Genomic DNA, 25279 nt, shown 5'->3' on the forward strand with positions numbered 1-25279 from the left:
ACCTCTCGTGATGGCTACCGAGTGAGAGAGGCGACCATTGATGAGGACCCTCGCCGTCGGCTGCGTGTAGAGGAGCTGTATCCAGGAGAGAAAAAGTTTGGGGAAACCCATGCTCGACAGTACTGAAAATAAGTAGGGCCATTCGACCGAGTCGAATGCTTTAGTAGCATCCAAAAATACAGCAGCGACTGGGAGGTCAGGATGAACCGTGTGGAGGAGCGAAAATAAGGTGCGCAGGTTATGAGAGGTGGAGCGACCAGGGACAAACCCCGACTGGTCAGGCAGTACAATCCTGGTCATGAGTAGGGACAGCCTAGTAGCTAGAACCTTGGCTAGTATTTTTACGTCGCAATTCAGAAGGGAAAGAGGGCGATAGGAACCACAGGAGCCAGGGTCTTTACCGGGTTTAAGGAGGGAGGTGATAACTACCTCGCGCATAGAGCCTGGGAGGATGCCATCAGCGAGCGATTCCTCATAGACTTCACGAAGGACCGGGGCCATAATGTCTATGTATGTTTTATAGAATTCGGCCGGTAGACCGTCCAGCCCGGGCGCCTTGCCATTCTTAAGGGACATAATGGCTTCACGGATTTCGTCTAGTTCAAACGGAGCCGCAAGGAAGGCTCTGTCACCATCGCTGAGCCAACAGAGTGCCACATCACCCAGGTAGTCAGTGTAAGGTACATCCGCTGAAGCATTGGTGGTGTATAGAGCGTGGTAATGTGAGGTGAAGGTGGCAAGTAGCGCCTCCGAATCCCTGACAGTGTGTCCCTGGTCATCAGTGATCTCCAGAATGACATTGCGATCACGCGGAACCCACGTCAACACTGCCAGAGCCTTTTTCCCGGGCGATCCCCCTCACAATATCTCCGAGCCTGCCAGTGCTTTCCCTTGAACTTCGCCTCCCTGTCAGCTTCCTCTTCATATTTGGTCAATGTGACCCTGAACTCAGCATGTAATACAGGATTATCCTCTGTGACCATGCGATTCTCCAATGCTCGCAGCTCCCCATGTAGCCTATGGATAGTGGCCTGTATGTCCCGAAGGACCCCAAAACTTTTAGCTATACAATATCCCCTGACAGTGACCTTGAATGCTTCCCAGATATGTTCCACAGAATCAACCGACCCCTTGTTCCTCGGAAAGAAGTTCGCGATTTCCTCCCCCAGCTCAGAACGGAACAAGGCATCAAACAAGGCTGCCGGTTGTAGGCGCCAATGAGGTCTAGGGCAATCCCACCCAGGTATTCGTGTATGCATCAGGACAGGGCTGTGATCAGAGTACGTCCTCGGTAGGTGTGTGACTGCGATACTCCCGGTGCGATTCCAGGGGTGACAAGGAAGTAGTCTAGTCGTGCCCATGTGCCCGTCTGTGAAGTGAAATGAGTGCCTTCCTGTCTGGCCGGCTGTAGGGACCGCCATATGTCTACAAGGGCCCCCTCAGCGACAATGCCTGCTAGGGCCTCCCTTGCCTTGGGTTTGTAATGGTTAGCCCCATCTGCTCTATCCATGCTGGGTACCAATGCTAAATTGAAGTCCCCACCCCAGATAATATGGCGGGAGCCCACGTCAAGAATTTTACCCCAAAGAGTAGTGAAGAAGGTAGGCGTGTCTGTTAGGTGCATAGCAGTTCACAAAGGTGATAGTGTCGTGACCCATTCTCCCCCAAAGTAGTGCGTAGCGGCCACCCCCATCTATCAGTTCCCCGCATTTGTGAAACGGGACAGTACCCCGAAGTAGGATGGCAACCCCCCTGGCATACGTAGAATAGGATGAGAAAGTGCGAGTGCCAGCCCACTTACATGCAAATGTGGTCCGCACCTGTGGTGACAGGTGTATTTCTTGGAGCATGGCAACATGTACATTATGCCTGGTAAGGTAAGCGAGGACATCACGACACTTCCTAGCATTATTGAGCCCACGGACATTCCACGACAGACAGTGTAGCTGTACTGCAGACCCTAAGACCGCCATTGAGTGTAGAGTAATGGAACATAACTTCCTGAGCAGAGTGAGTCAGCCATTCTCAAATGACTCGAGTCCATGAAAGCAACACAATACAATATAGTCCAAAGCAACATTCGGTGTGTAGGCCTCTCCCCCCCAACGAACCCCCCCCCACCCACTACAGCACCCCAAACATGTCTGCAGCCATCCTATCGCGCCCTCGGTTCCCCCCCCACCCCCTCCCCCAACATCCAATTCTAACATGCTAACAGTTAGCGTGGGGTACACCCGATAGGGTAACAGCATCAAGGGCGCACAGCCACTTTACCCGCCAATGGCCTCCAAAACTGTACCGCCCTCGGTGGAGGCAAGGGCAAGGCAAGCGGATCTTGGTATACATTACCACAGAAACGGCCAGACACAGCCATGTCATGTTGAAGAGGCAGCCACTTCAGAGTTCGCAGGTCAAACAGGTAGTACACCGGCGCTAGGTAGTCAAAGGTTCAGTTCAGGTAAGCGCTCATAGTCAGTGTTCGTTCCCCGCAGCAGAAGGATCATCATCATCCCCCAGGTCAGCAGCGTGATCGCCTCCTCTGGCCCTGAGGAGTGATTTCAAATAGTCTTCGGCTGTTTGGGGGTTAGTGAAAAAACGTTGTTTTCCCTGATGCGTAATCCGTAATTTCGCTGGGTAGAGTAGGGCATAGTCTAGTTGCGCTTCGCGTAGTTTCTTCTTCACAGGGATAAATTTACGCCGCTCCTCCTGTACCATTGGGGTGAAATCCGGATAGATGGAGAAAGTGACGCCATCATATTGAAAGGATCGTTGAGTGCGAGCAGCTCTCAGCGCTACATCACGGTCGCGATAGTTTAACAGTTTAGCGATGATTGGTCTGGGCGGCAAGCCGGGTTTAGGGACAGGTGCTAGCGACCGGTGTGCTCGCTCAACAATGAATTGCGGAGAGAAGGCATCCTCGCCTATGGACCCCTTGAGGATCTTCTCGACATAGAGCTCCATCCTGCCCGTGTTGGTGGACTCCGGAATGCCCGTGACGCGGATGTTGTTGCGTCGGCTACGGGCTTCCAAATCTTCGTTCTTTGCCGCTATAACCCTGAGTAGATTGTTCATGCGGGCTAATTGAGTGGTGTGAGTGGAAGCGACGTCGTCTGCATTGGAGATACGTTGCTCCGTGGCCGTGAGTCATTCCTCATGCCGGTCCACCCTATGGGCCAAAGCGTCTAGTCTAGCGGTCACACCATCCACCTTTTCCACCACGGTGGCAAACCCCTGTCGCATTTCCTGAAACGGGTGGTGCAGGTCAAGTTCCTTGGCAGGGGAGGAAACAGTGGAGGTGGAAGCAGCACCGGGGCCAGGGTCAGTAGGGACTGCCTTTGTGGATTTCTTGGCGCCGTCGAAGCTGATTTTAGTTTGGCGGTTCTCAGGACGCACCATCCTGGCCTCCCAGACCGGCGCCGCTGCCCGCCCAGTCCTCACCAGTGTGGCACCAGCCGGGTCCAGTCAACTAGCAGGACTATGCACGCGATTAGAGAAACCAGCCACAAGTACTTCTGCACAGAGGTGTCCAGCCGCAGTACAGGAAGGCAGTGCAGCACTCGTGCCCACGATGGTACCTAGCAGGAGGGTTCAGGCTGGCAGTCCCAGTAAGTAGCCACACAGATCCGAAGGAGCAGAAGCACCAGTGGGCGCAGGCAGGACCGCCACGGCGTGGGGGTCCCCCAGGGTGGTAGGCCCAGCGCCGGTTCAGCGTGCAGGGTAGAATGCGCAGCCCGCAGGACCGCAGCAGGGATGCGGGCTGCCTTAGCGTAAGTACCAGGCAGGTCAGGCCAGAGTATCAGGCAGTAGCGGCAGGCTCTGTGCAGTGGTGCGGCTGCAAGCGCCCAGGGGTCCCCGCAAGCTCCCGGAGGCAATCAGGTGGGAAGGCAGGCTCCAGGGCCCACGCAGACCGGCTCAGTAGTGGCGCGGGGCCCCACGTTCCACACCAGCCGCAGTAGCCGGTATGCGAAGGGCAATCTCGGGAGGCAATTTGCCGAGGGGAGAGCGCCACTCACCGCGCTCGAGGTCGCAGCAGCAGCCTCCGGCAGCCGCCAGCAGTAGGTTTCCGCACCGCCCGGCCCTGCAACTCCTCGGCGGGCTCAGCAGTCAGACTTTTCGATGTGAGCACTCCTGGCACCCGCCCGCAGTAGGAGGCTAGTGGTCAAGCAGCGGACTTCAAGGCTGCACAGTGAACCAAAGTCCGGGCGGGTTCCGCACAGAAACCGCAACCTCCGGGGCAGACCAGGGCTAACGCCGCATGGCGAGCACCGACCTTGCGTGGAGCCTCGTAGCCGGCCTCTTCGTCCGGCAGTCACCAGGGTTACCGCCGGCTCAATTTCACCTGGCCAGATCTCCGCCTCTGATGCTGGTAACGGGTCAGGCTCCGGGACGAGTGCGGGGGACAGTACTACGCTTCAAGTGGCTGGGTCAGGGGCGATGCCGGTCGTCTGTGGTGAAGGATAGTGGAGGATCAGTGGCCAAGGTGCGGGAGCTGCAGCGTTAAGCAGCCATTCCGCGTGTGCGCCCTCTAGCGCCCCATGTATGGCACTCAAAGTTGATGAAACTTCCAAGGATATGCCCTGGACCCTACACCATCTGACCCTCCTATCATTTGTCGAAACAGCCTCTGCAGTAACACACATAGCTACAGAAGATCTGCCTAAGCCACCAGGGAGCTTTAAACTTAAGGACAACAGGTTATGGTCGCTCTCGGGACGATCCACAACTACCATGTCTTCCAGGAAGGACCAATACTCCATTTTTACCAGAATGTAATCAATTCTACTTTTACTAACCCCGGTATCAAAAGTAGGATGGCCATCTTTGTCAGAAATCGTGCGACCATTGGCCGCTCTCAAACCCCACTCTAAGCACAGCCCTAACCAGTGCAAAGCAGCCTCGGAACCCTTATTGATACAATTCAGTGTCAGGTTCGGAATGTTCCACAAAGCATCTTCCTCAGAACACAAATCCTCACCCTCACACTTCAAGGGTTCAAAGGTGCAGTTTATATCCCCTGCTACGAGTATTAAATTTTCTCTCGCAATCAATTCAAGGTAGGAGTCCAACTCCTCTATAATGGCCGGGCTTCTCCCACCATGGAGGCCTCGAGCATATATATTGATAAGAATAATATCCTGGTGGTTTTCCCTACATAACTTGATCCCCAGAATATCGGGGTTTTTCTCTAGGATTTCCACCGGTCTATAGCTGATGAACTGCCTAACCCAGATTACTAAGCCCCCTGATGCTCTACCTTTGGTACCCTTAATGGCCGGTTTATAGAAATTGAGAAAACCTGCTTGATAGATTGGTTCAGGCGCCCAGCTCTCTTGAAATAATAAAACATCAAAAGAATCAACAAAATCTACCCAGTCATCTGAGGCTAATCGCCCTTTAAGCCCTGCGATGTTCCATGATGCTATTTTAAGTACCGTATCTTGAAGGAAAGGAGCATCATGTTTCAAAACCATCGACTCCCGGCCTGGATCCCCACCATCAATAAACGAAATACCGTCCGGGGAGTTATTCTTTGAAACACTCCCCTCAATAACATCCATCTACGAGTTACCCCCTTCCTGACTGACTACACATGTTATACTAAGTGGGTCAGCTTCCCCTTGTTCAAGGTTACCAGAATGACTCACTCCACCGATAGCAGGACGGAGTCAATCAATGCCCTCCAAACCAGAGAGTGCTTCGAAGCGATTAAACAATGGTGGGATAGATGGGGTATATGTGTTCCTGTCTGTTGGAAATCTCCCATAAGTTCTTCTATGCATTTGGGGGTTGACAAAAGGGACATTATTTATTTTAGGATAGAAATAACTGAGGCCCAGTGTCTGCACATCCCCCATCCTCCCAAATCTAGCTTCCTTTCATATAGAGTCCACCACCCAAGGATCCCTGAAATTGATAATAATACAATCACATTCCAGGTCCTTCGGGCAGTGTCCCACCCAATCTACTCGTCTGACACTCAGTATCTCCGGGGCAAAGGATGGTGGGAGGGGTCTGTTTTTATTTAACCAGAATACAACTTTATTTCTGAGGTCCCCATAGCATTCAGGTGTTTCTTCCCTAAGGGTTGAGACACCAGTTAAAACAATCGTGTAAGGAGTAGCCTCAGGAGGTAAGTCAATACATGGTGGGCCCTGTTTATGGACTTTCTGGACCAGTGCAAAGGAATTTTTGTCTTGACTCCCCAGGGCTCTTGTACTTGGTTTAATCGTGGTGGTTAATTTAGAACTACCCATGGCAATATTCGAAGCTTGGGCAGCAGTAGAAGGCTTGGTATTATACGTTGTATCAGTTTTCGTGCTCCCACCCTTAGATGTTACACTAGAGAGATTGTTTGTGGCAGTCCGAGTATTAGATTGTTTAGCTGAGCCTGGAGTGGTCTCTTAGTTGTAACAGCAGTACCTGTGGGGTTTGGTATAATATTAGGAATAGGGGCAATAGTTAGAGCATTTACTAACTTTTTTAATATACCAGTATTCTCTATTACAAGATTTTCTAATAGATCCAGCTTCGAGTTCATGAGTCTGGTTCGTTCTATTAATGGTAACATAAGTGTTTTTACTAATAGTTCCATTTTATTTAAAAGACAATCGTCTTTGCTAGAACACTCCTGGCTAATGGCTAGGTTTCTCGGGGATGCTTGAGGGGGGTACAAGGAACTAGTTGTGACTAAAGAGGGCTGGGGGCTGATAAAAGTTTCAGGGCCAAGGATGGGCTGGGGAATACTATTTATTTTAGGTATTTTAGAGGTACCCCCCTTCTGAGGGCTCTTACTTCCCTTCCTCTTGCAAGGCATATTCCGTTGGGACTCTCCAGTAATTGGAATTAAATCAGAATGTACAGGGCTAACGTTTAACACACTTTCCCCACCGCTACTTCCTATAGAGACACTGTATTGTGAGCCACCCTCAGTCGAGTTCAAGAACGATCTCTCCACCTCTGGATGGACATCCACCAACACAGTGTCCAGGGTCTGAATAGGAATCATGGGGAGTGCCTGTGGACTAACCACTGTTGCAAGGCGACCTATAGAAGAACGCTTCCCCGTAATAAGATCTAACGATAGGCGTTTCCCTGCAAAGGCTATCTCCTTTTCCAAGATACCGGTCGCCCTGGTTATAAAAGCGTCCGGGGACCAGTTATCACCCCACTACACGTCTGCAATTGCACAGATCTTTCTTTACCCGAACGTAGGGGCATGATTCACAATAACAACGGTAGCCAACAAATAATGATAAATAAAGGGGACCAACGGTAACCAACAATACCTCCCTGGGAGAACCCAAACAGCTAAACAAAAGGGTGGTGCCCAACCCAACCTCAGCCGACCTCGGACGGCCTCAGACTGCCCGCCCTTTGCCCGCCCTTTGCCCGCCCTTTGCCCGCCCTTGCCCCGGGCTGAGTCCCGCGCGCGTCCCGCGATGCGCGGTGGGAACGTCGGTTAAGTACAGAATAGGAGGCGGGGCACGCCCGGGAAGAGGCACCAGCTGTAGATGGTAGGGGGAATGCTGGTCCTCGCAGTCCCGGGCTCCCTCTGTGGGTCCTAGTTATCAGGGTCCTCCACGAATTAGCAGCCTCCCAACGGTCATGGCAAAGGAAACAGCAGAGGGATTAACCAGCTAAGGGAGCAAACGCCAAAGTCCTGCTGCGAGCGGCACCCCTGTAGCACTTTATTTACCTCTCATTCTGATGATGAGATGTCTTGAATGAAGACCGAGCTAGACACTCTCAAAGCTGTCAGATTAGAGAAAAGGAGGGACTGAAAGACATTCCTATAGGCCCTATGACTGCTGCTATTTCAATCAGAGGGTTCAAACCCCTCATTGTACTCCAGGGCAAGAGCACAACAATTATCTCAGCCACATAGATAGCAGCAACAGCGCAGTCAGTCAAGAGGCAGAGGAGAACAGCAATCATCTGCCCAAACCACTAAAACAACTTGTGGCAAACAAGGAGTCCTCCCTTCTCCCTACTCCTCTGCCTACTTCGTTGGGAGAGGGTGGGGGGGGGTGATATCAAATCTTGTTTCCAAGAATGGCAAAAGATAACCACCAACAAATGGGTTCTGAAATGTTATAGAGCATTGTTACTCACTCAGATTCACATGTTCTCCACTGTCCATTCCATCAAAGAAACCATCCCTTTACCATTGGGGAAAAACCGCAGCAAGTAATGTCCATCTTCTTGAAGAAACATGCAGTGGAATAGGGTCCCTCTCACTTGAGAGGAACAGGACTGTATTAATGTTACTTTCTGGTAAAAAAGAAAGGTCTGAAAAACAAGTGCAGACTCGTTTTAGATATAAAGAAAGTGAACAAGTGGAATGTTGGTTCTCCAGTATTAGGGGTGTCTTTCATAGATTCACATGCTTGAATATTCCCCGTCGTCGAAGTGGGAGTCTCACGGTAAATAAAATAGCAATAATGCTAAATATATATATATATATATATATATATATATATATATATATATATATATATATAAACATAATACATAATAAAAGAAGAGGAAATACAACTGAAAAACCTCTAAAACGATTCCTCATAGGAATGCATGGTAAAGAGAAAAACTACTTGTAACACATTAGTGTCATTATGTTAGCCAAATTACAGCCAATCAGGCGCTAGCACCCTCTAGAACCTTCTCCTCAGAAGCTCAAGCCCTCAAATTTTCTACCGCACGTCGTGTGAAGGGAGTCTACATCGCCGACGACTGCACCGTCGACGACTCCGTCGACGATGAGTTCTTCAAAATCATCCTCGTCGACAGCCAAATCAGTTCCGTCGACGGCGGCAACGGTTTCATTTTCCTCATTACCTTTGGTGCCTTTGAAGACTTCAGGATCCTCTGCTCATTCCTCCCATCGTCGCAATAAGGCTTCGTGCCAACAGATCCCTACTCCAGAGCCGCAACCACCTTCTCCAATGTTCGCCACTACCTCCGAGCATGAGAGTGACTCTGAAAATGAAGGTGACACGTTTGGGGCAGCCCATAGCCCCTCTGACTTGATTATAAAATGTCAGCATTCGGACACTGACGAAGATGGCGGAGACTAAGACTTTCAACCTGAGGAGCAGTTGGTCCAAGTGCCTATGGCTACGATACCATTAACATTAATCTCAAATCTCCAACATATGCTGGATGATTACAACCGTCGCTTCCCAGCAACACCACAAGGTACTCAGTACCATCTCCTGCTGCTGTTGCATTGCCACCACCGTCTCTTCCGCCGACGTTGCCACCTACAACTTCGTCTCAGGTTCAGACGTCAATCAGGATCCATACTACGGTTTATCCGCACGATGCAGATGATGAGGCGGTCCCAGAACGTGAAGATGGAGAGGTCCCTGACAATTCGGACGAAGATGCAGGCGACCAGGATATGGCAGAGTGGGACGATTACAGAGCGCAGACGCCCTCTCCTCAGCCAGGAAACTCTGGTGAATCACCTCCTGTAGATATTGCCAGTTTTCATCTACCAATGGACAAAGCGGCTCAGCGTTTCAAGTTACCTAGATCACAATGTGAGGAGGACTGTTTTCTTTATGATTTTAAGGATAAGCCTTATAAGCAGGTCCACACGATTCCAATCATCGATTTTGTTTGGAAGGAGGGAATTAAACTAATGCAAGCCCCAAACTCGTTACCTGCTCAAATACCGCGCCTTGAGAAAAAATACAAGGCCCCTACTGGTTCTCGGGCATGCTTGATTTCTCACCCTAAGCCGGACTCAGTAGTCACTCAAGCTGCACGTCGTCGAGCCCGGAACCCAGCGTCTCAAATCACTGCACCTCCTGATAGAGAGGGTCGACGCCTAGACGCTATTGGCCGCATGTTTTCAACCATGGCATCTACTTCTGTCTGTGCGGCCAATGCCTTGGCCATTTTGGGACGCTATGACCGGCAGATGTGGTCAGACATCTCAGCCTTAATAGATCTTATACCTGAAGCTTCCAAGGTGGACGCTCAGCAGATTCTTCATGACGGGCAGAGAGCTTCAGAGGAAATTATCGACTGTGCAGTCGATATTGCTAATACAGGTTTCCGTATGCTTGCAAGTGCAGCTGCCCTCCGACGCCAGGGTTGGTTAAATTCCACCCCTTTCCGGCAGGAAGTCCAATCCAAGATACTGGATATGCCGTACGATGGTGAATCGCTCTTCGGTTCTCACATTGATGACGCCCTGGAGTCCATTAAGAAGGACACTGATACAGCAAAGTCTTTGGGCACGTTGCAATTCCGGAAGCAGCCCTTTCGAGGTGTGCGCGGACGCGGCACTTCTTCCAATTTTCGAGGAGGGCAACAATACCGCTCCTACAATCAGGGCAACCAGCGTTATACGTCCAATCAACAGACTCGTCAGCAGCCCTCCAAGCCCTATAGGGGAAAGTCCTCCTATCGTGGCTCCACTCCTAAGCGCCAATGACTTTTGCCATCCCCAGAGTGTTGGAGGTCGAATCTCTCTGTTTTATTCTCAGTGGTCCTCCATCACCTCGGACTGCTGAGTTTTGGACATTGTACGGCGGGGTCATACCCTGGAATTCGTCAAGATTCCTCCTCGTACTCCACCCTTTGGCCCACCTCCTCCACACCTCGAGGAGCTTTACCATCAAGTCAGTCTTCTTGTTTTGAAGGGGGCAGTCAAAGTGGTCCCGAAACATCAGAGGGGAGAAGGGTTTTACTCTCGATTCTTCCTTATACTCAAGAAGACCGGAGATTGGCGACCCATTCTGGATTTGAGGGCTCTCAACCAGTTCTTAAAGTGCCAATCTTTCCGCATGCTGACATTGCTGGAAATCCTGCGTCTTCTATCCAGCGAGGATTTCATGACCACCATAGACCTTCAAGACGCGTACTTTCATGTCCCAATTATCCAACAACATCGCCAGTACCTGCGTTTCAAAGTGGGACAAATGCACTATCAGTTCAAGGTCCTGCCCTTCGGGCTGCGATCAGCTCCACGTGTGTTCACGAAAGTACTGGCCCCCGTGGTGACTCACCTGCGTCTCCAGGGTGTTCAAATCTTTCCATATTTGGACGATTGCCCCCTCAAGTCTCAATCCCACCATCATCTGTGTCAGGACACTCGTCTTTCCCAGCAGGTGTTTCAATCCCTGGGGTTGACCATCAACGTCGAAAAGTCACAGCTTGCGCCTCTACAAACGAGAAACTTCTTGGGAGTGATCCTAGACATGAAACTTTCAAGAGCGTTCGTCTCGCAGGAAAGGCGACAGAAGATCCTTCGTCTGGTCTCCCTCATTCGAAGAAGACAGTCTATTTCTGTTCGAATGTTAAAGTCATTTTTGGGAATGGCATCATCTTGTATTGCACTGATCCCAAATTGCAGATTGCGTTCCCGTCCCATTCAGGAGGAACTGGACTTACAGTGTCGTCAGGTCTCCAGGTCTTTCAACGACCTAGTTGCTGTCACTGCGCGCATGAGAAAAAGCTTGCTTTGGTGGGCGCAGCCAGCCAATTTGGAGACGGGAACGTCGTTCCTCGTTCACGCACCAGATCTCACGCTCACGACGGACGCCTCTCTGGAGGTGTGGGGCGCTCATCTCCAAGGCCTATCCATCAAAGGCAAGAGGACTCCGCCCCAACGCAAGTGGCATATCAACAGGCTAGAGTTGATGGCGATCTTCCTTGCGCTCAAATCATTCCTACCTGTAGTTCACGGGGAGTCAGTGCTTATCCAAACGGACAACACCACCAGCATGCACTACGTGAACAAACAGGGAGGAACCAAGTCTCCACATCTGTCTCGCTTGGCCCAGTCGATCTGGGATTGGGCTTTCCAACATCAGATCACCTTGACAGCTGTCCATCTGCCGGGCGTGTCCAACATCCTGGCGGACTCTCTGAGCAGGTCCACTTCCTCAATGCACGAATGGGAACTGCACCAGCCGACTCTGGATCTTGTGTTCCACCGATGGGGTCGCCCACCTCTAGACCTCTTTGCAACACCAGAGAATCGGAAATGCCCGTCTTACGCTAGTTGGCATCCCCACCCCAGGTCGTGCGGGAATGCCCTTTTGATCGATTGGTGCGATCTATTTGCTTACGCTTTTCCGCCGATTCCGCTAGTACCGCGGGTGCTGCGGAAGATGCCACATTATATTGATCGCACCTCGTCGGCCCAGACAGGCATGGTTTTCGGAATTGCTTCTGCTGTCCCAGTGCGAGCCCATTCCTCTGCGACCCCGTCCAGACCTCCTAACGATGGACAGGGGCCAAGTGTGCCATCCGGACCCCTCCACGCTACAGTTGTCGGCATGGAACCTGAGCACCTTGAATTCGCAAACTTGAACATATCTCAGGAGTGCAGAGACATCCTTGCTCAGGCTAGGGCTCCGTCTACCATCAAAACTTACAAACTCAAGTGGAAGAGATTTTGTCATTGGTGCGTGACAGCGAATGTCCATCCCATCCATTCCACTCCGGAGCAGCTTCTTCCGTTCTTCTTAAGTCTCGCTCAGTCAGGACTTTCACATGCTACCCTGAGAGTTTCCCTAGCTGCAATCTCTCAATTTTGACACGATGGCTCTTCTTCCCTCTGTTCATCCAGAATCATAAGGCAATTCTTCAAAGGGCTCTTTCGCAAGTTCCCACCTGTTCGGCACCCTCCTCCATCTTGGCACCTCAATGTTGTCCTATCTCAACTTATGAAGTCACCATTTGAGCCTATCCATAAAGCGGATATCAAATTCCTCACTTGGAAAGTTGCGCTGCTTTTAGCTTTGACTTCCTCTCCTCGCGTGAGCGACCTTCACGCTTTTACTGTCAAGCCGCCTTATCTGCAGTTCAAACCTAACGGAGTGGCGCTTCGCACCAACCCCTCTTTCCTACCTAAAGTGCCTACGGATTTTCATCTGAATGAGCCTGTGTTCCTACGGACTTTCTTTCCGGACCCAAGCGCTCCGGCGGAACAGCGCTTACATTCTTTGGACATCAAACGATGCCTTAACCCCTTCCACGCTCATGACGAGCTGGGCTCGTCATGAGGTAGCCTCCTCGCACGCTCATGACGAGCCCAGCTCGTCATGTAAAGTGCGTTTTAAAAAAACTCAGCGTGGGAGCGGAATAACGCCCGCACGCATGCGGTTAAATTCTACATTGCCAGAACTGCCTCCTTCCGCAAGTCCGATCAACTGTTCATTGCTTACGGACGGCTGCGTAAGGGGCATCCAGTTTCCAAACCTACAATTACCCGTTGGCTTTCTTCAGCCATTACCTTCTGCCATTTACAAGCTGGCAAACCATTGCAGTCTTCAGTGAGGGCTCATTCTACGAGGGCGATGTCTTCATCCACCGCCTTGTTTGCTGGTGTGCCTCTTCATCAGATCTGCCGTGCCTCTTCATCAGATCTGCCGTGCAGCGACATGGTCCAGCAGGCACACCTTCACCAAGCATTACTGTTTGGATGCCATCAATGAAGCGCATACCGCTGTGGGACAGACAGTGCTTCGCCATCTTTTCCATTAAGGTGAGCCTCTGTTCCCCCCTCCTTGCTTCTTTTCCTGTGATTGCTATGATGTTTTTACATGACTGTATTATTATTACTGTCTTGCTTTTTCCATATGTGCCTAGCAATCTCAGCTCTCGGAGGTTACTGCTTTCTATTCTATTCAAGCATGTGAATCTATGAAAGACACCCCTAATACTGGACAAGGACAATTGTTACTTACCTGTAAACAGGTGGTTCTCCAGTATTGGTGTCTTTCATAGATTCACATGTGACCCACCCTCCTCCCCTCAGAGGCTCTCTTCTCCTCATGCACTCTTGGTCACTTTGGTGCTATGAAAATCTGAGGGCTTGAGCTTCTGAGGAGAAGGTTCTAGAGGGTGCTAGCGCCTGATTGGCTGTAATTTGGACTAACATAATGACACTAATGTGTTACAAGTAGTTTTTCTCTTTACCATGCATTCCTATGAGGAATCGTTTTAGAGGTTTTTCAGTTGTATTTCCTCTTCTTTTATCATGTATTATGTTTTCTCATATATATATATATATATATATATATATATATATATATATATATTTATTTAGCATTATTGCTATTTTATTTACTGTGGGACTCCCACTTTGACGACGGGGAATATTCAAGCATGTGAATCTATGAAAGACACCAATACTGGAGAACCACCTGTTTACAGGTAAGTAACAATTGTTCCTCTTCACCAAATCTACCCCCTTCTTCATCAGGGAGACAGTCTATGTTCAATAGACCTACAAAATGCCTAGTTTCGCATCCCAGTAGCCAAGAAACATCAGAAATTCCTGAGGTTCATTGTAGGAAGAGACCATTACCAATATGTGTCTTCATTTAGGGCTCAAATCTGGACTGTAGACTCTTTCCAAACGCATGGTGGTTGTATCAGCGTACCTCAGAAAATTGACCATTGGCTCATCAAGGCATCTATTTTCCTGTTTGCAAGCAAGTCAACATTATCAACTAACCATAATGACTCTTAGTTGACTGGATCTTCATGTGAATCATAACAAATCTATCTCCAAACCTTTTCAATTCTGGCACTAACTGGGTGCAATTCTAGACATAGTATACACAAAAATATTTTGGAGTAGAGACGAATAGCTATCCTTCAGAAATGTCACATTCTGAAGAAATCAACCCATCCGACAACGAGGCAAGTCTCTTCCCTTCTGGTTTCTATGGTGTCATTCTTTTTTCTGGTACCAAATACACACCTCTCCATGTGGCCTTTCCAACAATGTTTGGAAGACTAATGGGATCATCTCTCTGAAAGATGGGAAAGCCGGGTAATACTAACCACTCATGTGGAACAATCACACATATGGTGGTGCCGCTCAAAGAATCGTCTTGGAGGAATTAATTTCCACCAAGCCATTCCAACTCAAACCATTGTGGCGGATGCCTTCCAAACAAGTTGGGGTAGTCACATGGACCATCTACAAATAAAAGGCATATGGTCTGTAAATGAACAGTATTACCATATCAACCTTCATTAGCGGAGGGCAGTTCTACTAGCCTTGAAGGCTTTATCTCCAAGTTTGGCGCACATTACACTTTCCTCCGCCGGCTCTCTTGGGCAGGGAAATAGATAGTATCCTGTGAGTGTGCTCCCAGGGACAACGCCCCTGAGCTGGCCCTGGGAGATCTGTCCTCATCCATTCTATGGCTCTGGGAGGGGGGCCGTCCAGGACCCCTCCTCACTGGGTGAGCTGCAGTCATGGAGGAGGGCTCCGGGGGCCTTTTCAGACTTGGGTTAGGAAGCTGCGCTGACCCTCTTCCCTGAACTAAAATAGCAGCCCTGGGGAGAGTGTCCTCAGTACTTCGTAGTGGCTCGGGAGTGACCCCCGTAAATAATATGTATTTGCATACCCCCAATCTCTGGCCAAGTCCGTTTTTTTATTATAATTATATAAAGTGTGTTCACCCTCAGCGAATCTGTGGCAAAATTCTTTTTTTTCTTTTTTCTTTTTGTACAAGATAGAAAAAAATCCTTTTTGCCCTAGGTGGGTGTCCCTTTACCAGGCCTAGGGAGTCGGCGTATCCTTACCCTGCCCCACTTATGTATTTTTTAATACAACTTCTTTTTCTAGGGCTCTGTACTGAGTCCCTCCAGAAATAACCCAACCCCTGCCACCCCCCTCCCCTGCCACCTCCCCCAGCTGTGATTTTGTATTGAACATAACTGCATCAACTCCCCTTTCTGTTTCGGGTTCTGAGTATAACCTCATTTATTTTTGCTTTTGCCTGTTGACTAGAGTGTCCATGAGCTTGAGTTTTTTCCAACTTAGCCACTACTGGATGTTGCCAGTGGCTTAATTTCTTTAAAGGTGTCGCCCTCCACAGGTATCTTACACGTCCCTCTCGTGCTCTCAGTGAAAGCAGTTGCATCTGTTTCCCCGCTGTCTTACACGTAGACACTGCAAATCCGTGAAGCCTCATCATGGCTGCTGGAAAATCCCACAGTCCCGAACTCCAATCTCCATCTATTAGCTTTCTGCACCCCAAGGGCTCTGCAAACAAGAGACCAGATACTCCAGTGCGTTCCTGACACACTATTTCCCTCTTTGCGGCGCTGCTCTCTCCCCTGCAGAGAAATATCAGTGCTCCTTCAACAGCTGTCTGTCCGCTCAAACCTCTGTGTCCTGATGCCTATGAGCGGGAACCGCTGGGTAAGTGCAATGCCCGATTGGATCTTCTGGCATCTCTGTCCCAGCTTTAGGTTTTTATGCGCATAAGTACTGTAACAACATTTTACATATACCACCGGTTCTCTTTGAACTGTTTGGACCCTAGAAAGACACATGCACACACTTTTTAAATAGTTTTTTCAGTCTATTTGAGAGTTTAGGGGATGTATCTTATATTTTAAGAATTCAGACGTTGCAGTGTCCGGTGGTGCAATGGATTAAGCGAAGAACATCCATATATATCATATGTTTGGCATCTGCTCCTTTTGCCTCTGTCGTTTATCCCCGTTTCTTGTTTATCAGTCCTTCTCCTGACTGTGCTGCAATTCTCAAGAATTTCATCTTGTGAACAGGCTTGTTTTTGTGCCAGTTGTTACAGCGCTGCTTTTTCACTCCTGTTAGGACTTCCTCCTATTTAGCCAGGGCTCTGTAAAAAGTTTGTTGTTTTGACAGTTGTAGTTCCTGGGTATCATGGCTGTTGCCAAAGTTAAAATATTCAATAAGATTTAACTGAGGGTATTGGGAAGTGTAGCACAGGTATACAGCAGAGCCTGTTGCACTGAAGCCATCATGTAAATTACCGTAATTTTTCATCCTTTTTTGTACATGCATAGTTATTTTAGGTGGAAAAATCTAAACGGTTGCACTGTAATATCCTGCAAGCATCATGTAGTAGCTTCTGTATGTGATGGTTTGGGCATGCATCATGTGTTGGTGCTGTGCCCTTTTCCCACAGGTTCCACTATTGTTATTGTTCTTGCTAGAAGAAGGCAATAGGATTTACAGTTTGGGTCCCTGGAGACTATTCATTGTGCATGGAACGATTGTTACTCATTAAAAAACCTTTTGGAATTTACAATATTTTTAGAATGCTTTCTTTTTTGGGTAACATCTGTGTTTTTATTATTGATTGATATTGCCTTTTCCTTACAACCTAAGGTGTGCAGAGAACTTGATTATACATGCTCTGAATTTCAGTGGTCTTACCTTTTTCTACTTTTTGTCCTAATTCAATCCACGGACAAGAACCTGGAACTACTTGACAACCTGTTCCCCAAGTTCAAAGAGCACCTCTCCAAGCCGCGGACCCCCACCCAGATATCCACCAACACTATCACCCCTGACGTCGCAGCCCCCACCTACAACACCTCTACCCCCAGCACCCCAGTAAATGGCCCACCTGCTGGTAACACCCCACACTCCCCAAGGACAGACACCCCCAGCACCCCAGTAAATGGCCCACTTGCTGTCAACGCCCCACTCTCCCCAAGGACAGACACAAATGTCGCCACCTCTTATACTAACCGCCCCTCTAACATGATCCCTTTTACCCCCACTCATATCCCCCCTATCCCTCTCCTCCCTGACATAACAACACCCACCCGCAACACGCCACCTGAATACACCACCGATCGGAGTTTATCCACCCCCCCTCCCATCCCCCCACGACAGACGCCTCTCCCTCCCCAGCTCCCTCCCCACTCTCACCCACGACACTCTCACACCTGACAGAACAACTCTCACCCACAACACGCCACCATCTGATAACATCACCATTCGGAGTTTATCCACCCCCCCTCCCATACCCCCCATGGCGGACACCTCTCCCCCCCCAGCTCCCTCCCCACTCCCGCCCACGACACTCACACCCTCCCAACAAAACACACAAAACATACCACCCCCCCCTACCTTAGCATCCCCCTCTCTCACACCCCCTATTCTCAGCCCTCACTACCCTCCGGTCTCCCCCATTGTCTTCAGCCTTCACTCACTCTTCCACTCACCGGCACCGTCTCCCACTGACGGCACTACCTATGCCTCCCACCCACCGCCTTCACCGCCTACTTCACCCACACCCCCGCCCACAAACACGCCCACTCTTTGAATGCCATCCCACCCATTTGCACCGCTGAACATTCCAACAATGCTAGTATATCCCCCCCTTCGATACCCTGCCCGCTTTCCAGCTCACTACACAACCATTCACCAATGGCTCTCACCACCTACGCCATCCCCAATGCACCTCCTGACATGACTTTACCCACCCTCCAACAAGTCAAAGAGGATATTCTACAAATCAAAAAAGATGTCCACGCAATCAAAGACCTTCTCTCAGCACAGCCCAGTCTACCTCCCATCATCCCTCTACCCTACAAAGGACGCACCCGCCCTTCATACCCTCGCCTCCAACGACATCCGCGCTGGCCGACTATCCCCGTTCGCAACAACTCCCACCGCCCCCACAGTGTCCTCAACCCATTGTCGGACCGCGACCTATGCTCTCTCCTACGCTCTTATGGCCCAGGTCCGGTAAAACACATATCCAGCACACACATCCCCATACCCTCAATTCTTACAAACCCTCTGAGGCTCCCAACACTCAACAACAGAGGTTCCGTCCCTAACAACCTCAGAAAAGTTCCCCTCACTCTAGAAAGCTCGACCACCCTTCTCTCTCCCAAACTCAAATGCATCCTACTCAACTGCAGATCGGCCCAGAGACACTCCTCCGACATCGCTGATCTCGTCTCAGCTAGGGATCTGGACCTAGCCATTCTAACAGAAACTTGGCTCACTGAAGCCTCTACCCCGATTATGGACATACTAGTCCCCCCCAACTATCACATCATTAGGCTAGACAGGTCTTCAGACAAGACGGGCGGGGGAAATGCATGCATTTTTAGGAGCAACCTCTCCGTTACTAAAGTCACCTCCCCCTCCCTCTCCTCCTGTGAACTCCTCTGCCTCGACATCACCAGCGAGGGCAAACAAGTTTGTGCTTTACATCTCATTTATCACCCGCCTGGTGACAATCTCATATTCACCCAACAACTCATGGACATGATCACTTCCAATGCCGGTCGGCAGACCACCCAAGTCTACCTGGGTGACTTCAATCTCCACTGGAACGATCAGAAAGACACAGTGGTGAATAGTCTCAAAACTTTCCGTAATGCGCTTGACCTTACCCAAATATGCGATAGACCAACACACGACAAAGGCTCGATACTTGATCTCATCATTGCCAAAGAGAACGCTACACAACTGGAGACGATCCTACCCTGCGACTGGTCAGATCACCACATTATCACCTTCTCTATCAATGAAAAAGTTAAACCTAACCCGGCTCAACCAATCAAATCCAAAATATGGAAAAGGGACATGAAGAATCTCAACCCCTCCACTCTGCCTCCCCACATCGGCAATCTCCTCCTTCCCCCTTCAGGTGCCTCGGATGGCCAATCACTGACTGACCACTACCTTGAATCTATGAATACATTAGTCAATGAAGTCGCCCCACTGCAACTGAAGAGAGTCTCCACCAAAACTTCTAACCCCTGGTATGACGACAGACTCAATGACGACAGGCGTTCGATGCGAATGGCAGAGCGCACCTGGAGATCGGACCCTTCAGCACTGCACCTCAAAAGGCTTAAAAACAAGAGAAATGCCTACTTCAGGAAAATAAAGCGCACAAAGTTGGACTTCTTCAGCCGCCAGTTGGACCAAGCAAAAAACAGGCCAAGAAAACTGTTCGAACTAATCAAGACCCAAACAAAGGCACAACCCTTACAATCAAATAGCACAACAAGCGACACCCCACACTGTGAAGACTTCTCTGCTTACTTTAAGCTAAAGACTGACAACATAAGAAATGACCTCATAATGGATGTAAGCCGATTCCCCAACCACACCAGAATGGCTAACACTCAACCTAAAAACATGGCATCTTGGCTGTACTTCGATACCTACTCGGAAGAAACAATACACAAACTGCTCTGCACCTTGAAGCCCTCTAATCACCTCACAGACCCTCTACCTGCAAATGCTGTAAAAGACTTCATCCCCTTGCTCCTCCCTCTCTGGACCAAAATCATCAACTGCTCCCTGCAACAAGGCCTCATTCTAGACTCCCTCAAGGTGGGGCAAGTCACGCCTATACTCAAGAAACCTACAGCTGATCCGTCTGACCTAAACAATTACCGGCCCATCACCAATATCCCCACCCTGGCCAAACTGCTGGAGAAATGTGTCCAACTCCAACTAACAAGACACATTGACCAATTTGACCTCCTCAACTCTCATCAATCAGGCTTCCGAGCGAAACATAGCACGGAAACAGCTATGACACACATAATTGATGACGCCCTCCAAATTCTTGATCGCAATGAGTCCTGCCTCCTCATCCTTCTTGACCTCTCGTCAGCATTTGACACGGTCAAACATGAGAACTTGCTGGAGCTGCTAAGCGCTAGAATGGGTCTATCGGGAACTGTTCTCAAATGGTTTTCGTCCTTCCTTCACAACCGGTCTCAGAAGTTCAAGATCGACAATGTGTTATCTTCACCTGTGCCTGCAGATCTAGGTGTTCCACAAGGATCCTCCCTCTCCCCCACATTGTTCAACCTCGTCATGGAACCGCTCGCCACCTTGCTCCAAGCTTCCAATGTCCAATTCCATATGTACGCCGACGACACACAACTGTACCTAAAGCTTCAATCTCCGGAAGATATCAAACATCTGAATTCCACGCTTATCAACACTCAATCTTGGCTAGCCGATAATCACCTCAAACTAAATGCTCTGAAAACTGAGTTCCTTCTCATCTCACCCCCGGCGAAAATTTCCACCACCCAAACATGGCTCAACAACCTAACAGCATTCAATGTCCAACCCACCATCGTGGACTCAGCGAAATCCCTAGGCATCACACTAGACGCCAAGCTCAACATGCAGCAGCACGTCAGCAAAGCCACAAAAGCAGCTAATTTCCAAATCAACACACTGAGGAAAATTAAACCCTTCCTCCCTGCTGAAGACTTCCAAACTGCTGTACAAGCGTTAGTCATCCCTCGAATAGACTACGGAATTGTGGCCCTCAGCGGACTCCCGCTATCCACAACAGCACCCTTAAGAGCCTCCCTGAACGCTGCCGCAAGACTCTGGCTCAAGAAAACATTCGCATATATCCCGAGACTTAAAGTCCCTAAAATGGCTGCCGTTTGAAGCCAGAATACAACTAAAAATTGCAGTTATGACACACGCGGCCGTGCACCACAATGCACCCAACTACCTCGCTCAAAAGTTGTCTATATCAGGAGGTTCGAGATCCAATAGAAGGTCAAAGAATCTACTCCTGAAACCCCGTAGATTCCGGAAAGAGAAAACTTACAAGCGCTCCTTCTCAGGAATGGCACCCAGGATCTGGAATGCGCTCCCTCCTGAAACCAGGCGTATCTCCTCCACTGCACTCTTCAAGAAAGAGGTGAAAATCATCCTTCTGGCCAAGATCTCCTGAACTTTATAGGTGCTGGATCAGAGACTCTGCATTGCCTTGTGTCAATGCTCACCTTGTCCTTTGGCACTATACCTCTACTTGATGGAGACACTACTACGCTACTTTCTTACTACCGACCAATATATGATACACACTGGGTCACTGATTCACCCTCCCGATGCCCCCACTCAGTGCTCTCTCTATACTAAAACACTGGTATAAGCCTTCCATACACCCAAGGTGTACCTGAACACCTCTGTAGTGGGACCAATGACTTGTGCTGTCTTATATTACTTGTTTACCGTACTGTATATTGATATGTTTTATGTATGTTATTATTTTCCTTTCATGTTAGTGACTACTTCATTGCTCCCATTACCTCTGTTCATTCCTACTGCCCCTACCCTGTCATTGTGAAGCGCTCTGATATCTGTAAGGATCTTGTTCGCGCTATATAAAACTTTTAATAAATAAAATAAATAAATAAAATAAGCTGTTGCTCCATTAAGGCTCAAAAATTCGCAGACTGGTACTCTCTTTTTATATTTTGACAGCCCAGTTATGTTAGTGACTCAGGACCCCCAGGTCGGAGTTCATTGGACAGTGTGGAAATGGCATATGCTCGTCAGGTGAGTTGTGAAATGCAATTAAAAATGAAAAGATTAAAGGTGAGTGAAACTTTACTACTATTACAAAAATATCTGAGTTCAGTCTAGTATGTTCACAGGAAGTGGTTATTAAATGTTTTTGCTAAGTTCAGCCCCATAGCTCTGCAACAGATCCATTTTGATTCCTGGGTTCTTCTTTACCTGCTGTACAAAAAATAGACTCCCAAAATCTTCCACCCCACTTAAGCCATGTATAATCAGGAGATGCAAATAACCCAACGGGAGGAGATCTCTTACAAAATCTGATTGCCACATGACCAATGGTTGCCATCATATCCCAAATGAAACAGTTTGCATTTTTTGCAATTTCCATCTAGAAAGTCGAAAAAGCTTCACTTAGTCCAAGTTTCTGAGTTTTGCAGTGGGAATTGGTAGATTCATACGCTTCAAGTTATTTTGTCATCTATTAGTTGGCTCCATATGTATGTAAGTATGTATGTATGTATATGTTTTTCAGTGAACCACCATGATTAGAATTTTAAGTTTAAGCTTACAATACCCCCAGGATATAGTCCTCATCTTTAGATTCATTTTTTATGCTGTTGGGTTTGGAAGCGAGAGAGGTGCTTTTCGTCGGGGGGAAAACTATTGAACCAGCATTGAAAGTAAGAGGGAGGAAAACGATAAGAAAGAGAAACCTAGCACTTTGAAAATGTACAGCGGTCAACGAGTATACGATGCGAGAAAGGCCATGAAGAGGAGTTGGGGATTTTTCATTGCGACTTCTATGAAGAGCCAAATGAAAAAGGTTTTTCTTTGACGAACTCGACCACAGGAGGTGAGAGAATGTTTATTAGAAAAGCAACCAATATCACTGGGACTCTTTGTTACAGTGAAGGAGCTGGGAACCATTTACGCAATGTATGAAATGTAGGCCTTCCCAAGAATGTAAATCGGAAGAATACTAAGGCTGTGCAACGTTCCAACCAAGGACTTAAAAGAACAAGAGCGAAATGGAGGCGGACACATTATACTATATCATGGACCAAAGAGGTTTTCTTTAAGGAGCTGTGGCTATCATCAGTTGAAAACTTAGATGCACTAGGAGAAACTTAAAAAGCTCAGGGAAATCGAGATGAGTCCAATATCAAGGTTTTGGCTTTGGTAGATCTATACACCTAATTGGTGTAAAAAAAGAACAAAAGTTGTCTAGATGCCACAAAGATATGAACTTACAATTCCTGAGATAGAAAGCCGCTCATAGCTGATTTGTCGGACATGGTGGGGGAAAAAGTTTGCTTGAGTCTGAAAGGAGCTCTTAGGGTTGAAAGATAAAGTCACTTTTATCAAAGCTTTCAGGCTCTGTCTCAACTCCTAAACACGACTGTGATCAGAGGAAAATGAAAAAAAGATACTTCTTCACCCACCCCATAAAAAGAAGCCTGACTACACATAATGTTGAATCAAAAGAAAACACTTTCAATGCCAAAAAGAGAAAATAGTGCCACGAGCATGAGGTTGCAGCCCTAATACAAAAGAAGAAAGAATTGTTGAAGAACTTAGTTCTTATGAAATACCTTAGAAATCTCGTCATCTGAACTGGTGGTTCATCAGAACCGCAGGAAAAAGAACATGCACACTGTGAGCAAGACCTTTAGATACATATTCAAGATGATAATGGCACTGGAGAAGACACTGCAGGATTTAGAAAGCATAAAGTCTGTCTCACAGGATCCAGTCTACATCAAAAATAGGACATGCAGATTCACTCATTACTTCTAGGGCCAGAAAAATGGCAAATGAACCTTCGTCTACACTTAGTGCTCCAGATAAAGACTGCAAAAGACTAGACGCTGTTGTGAGAAAAATGGCAAAGACTAAACAGTTTGCTTAATAAGTATAAACATCACCAGTGAGACAATATACAGAAGATAATGCAACATCTCCCTGAACATTTTAAAGAAATAGTAAAAGTGGTTATGCAGGAAGTGAAGACAATCTCGCATACTTAGTTGAAATCAGCTCTGGAAGCCTCTTACACGGCCAGCATACAGATGTGCACAGGTGCAACACTCAGGAGACATGCATGGCTGAGAATATTTAGTTTCAAACCCGAAGTGTATGCAGACATTATCAGTACACCATTCACAGGTGAAATATGTGTTTGAAAGCCTTGTGCATAACCCAGTATAAAAAGCTATTGAACCTGTCAATGCAGTTATGTGCCCTGCAAACCAAAACTCCTTGTAGTAGGGATACAACGTTAAACAGAAGGTCAGTGGTTATCACCTTTTTCAAAACTAATCCTTTCAAAGGATACCACTTCCAGTAAGCCAACAATCAACAACTGCATGGCAACAAACCAGCTATGGCGAACATATCTTTTTGTGGCAGAGGGAAAGGACAGACCCATGTCCACAGAGGTGCTGGGAAGGCAGATAATTTTTCAAAACACACGAGTGCTTAACTTAAAAATTGGCTACTGCATAGATGTGATGGGGAAGCCTTCAAACATAACACCAAAAAGATAGTCATACAAAAAATAACCTCTAGAAAATTCCCCCTTTAGGAAATACAGGAACTTTTTTCAGAAATGACACATGAGTTCCAAAAGGGGAAACAAATATTGGTGTTTACTCCGTTTACTTTCTGATCACTTAACAAGACTTAACATTAACACCCACTTTAGATTTAAGGGTTACATACAGATACGCCAATACAGTTGATGTTCAAGATGACAACAAAACAATAACTAATTCCTGTACAGGAGCAAGGGTTTACCTAGCGACAATAGACCGTAAAGCTTTGGACGTACATGTACTGATCCACAATAACATAACAAATGTCTCAGGTTTGTGTTGGGTATCATCATTCTCAATTTAAGGTTTCTACTGGGATAGATTCAGCACTAAGGGTGTTCACAAATGTCTGATTGCATCTGAGACGCCAGGTGATTCACACAAAATGCTTAGCAGTTGTCTCAGTGCACCTCAAACGCCAGATGTTTTATGTGTACCCATAACCAGATGAAGTTATTAAAGGATAGTTCATTCGTACCTTGCTATAGCAACAGAAGCCATGTCATGCACGCCATGTAGTTGCTTGGATTCATTATCAATGTGATTAAATTCACCCCTTCCTTCTCAGAAGACATCCCTAGTGGCAGAGCCAGACATGCAGACAGCAATGGCA

General features: G+C 48.1%; 1 protein-coding gene across 2 annotated transcripts in view; it reads left to right on the plus strand.

Annotated features, from left to right (window-relative positions):
- The window catches only part of NUP93 (nucleoporin 93), a 655917-nt gene that overhangs the window by 233778 nt on the left and 396860 nt on the right, over nt 1-25279 (plus strand). For both annotated transcript variants that reach the window (XM_078671250.1, XM_078671251.1), the window contains exon 6: nt 22034-22108. In XM_078671250.1, coding sequence (XP_078527376.1) covers nt 22034-22108 — 75 coding nt within the window. The remainder of the gene's footprint in view (nt 1-22033; nt 22109-25279) is intronic.

The sequence above is a fragment of the Lissotriton helveticus genome, chromosome 12 (assembly GCF_964261635.1).
Source record: "Lissotriton helveticus chromosome 12, aLisHel1.1, whole genome shotgun sequence".
Classification (NCBI taxonomy): domain Eukaryota; kingdom Metazoa; phylum Chordata; class Amphibia; order Caudata; family Salamandridae; genus Lissotriton; species Lissotriton helveticus.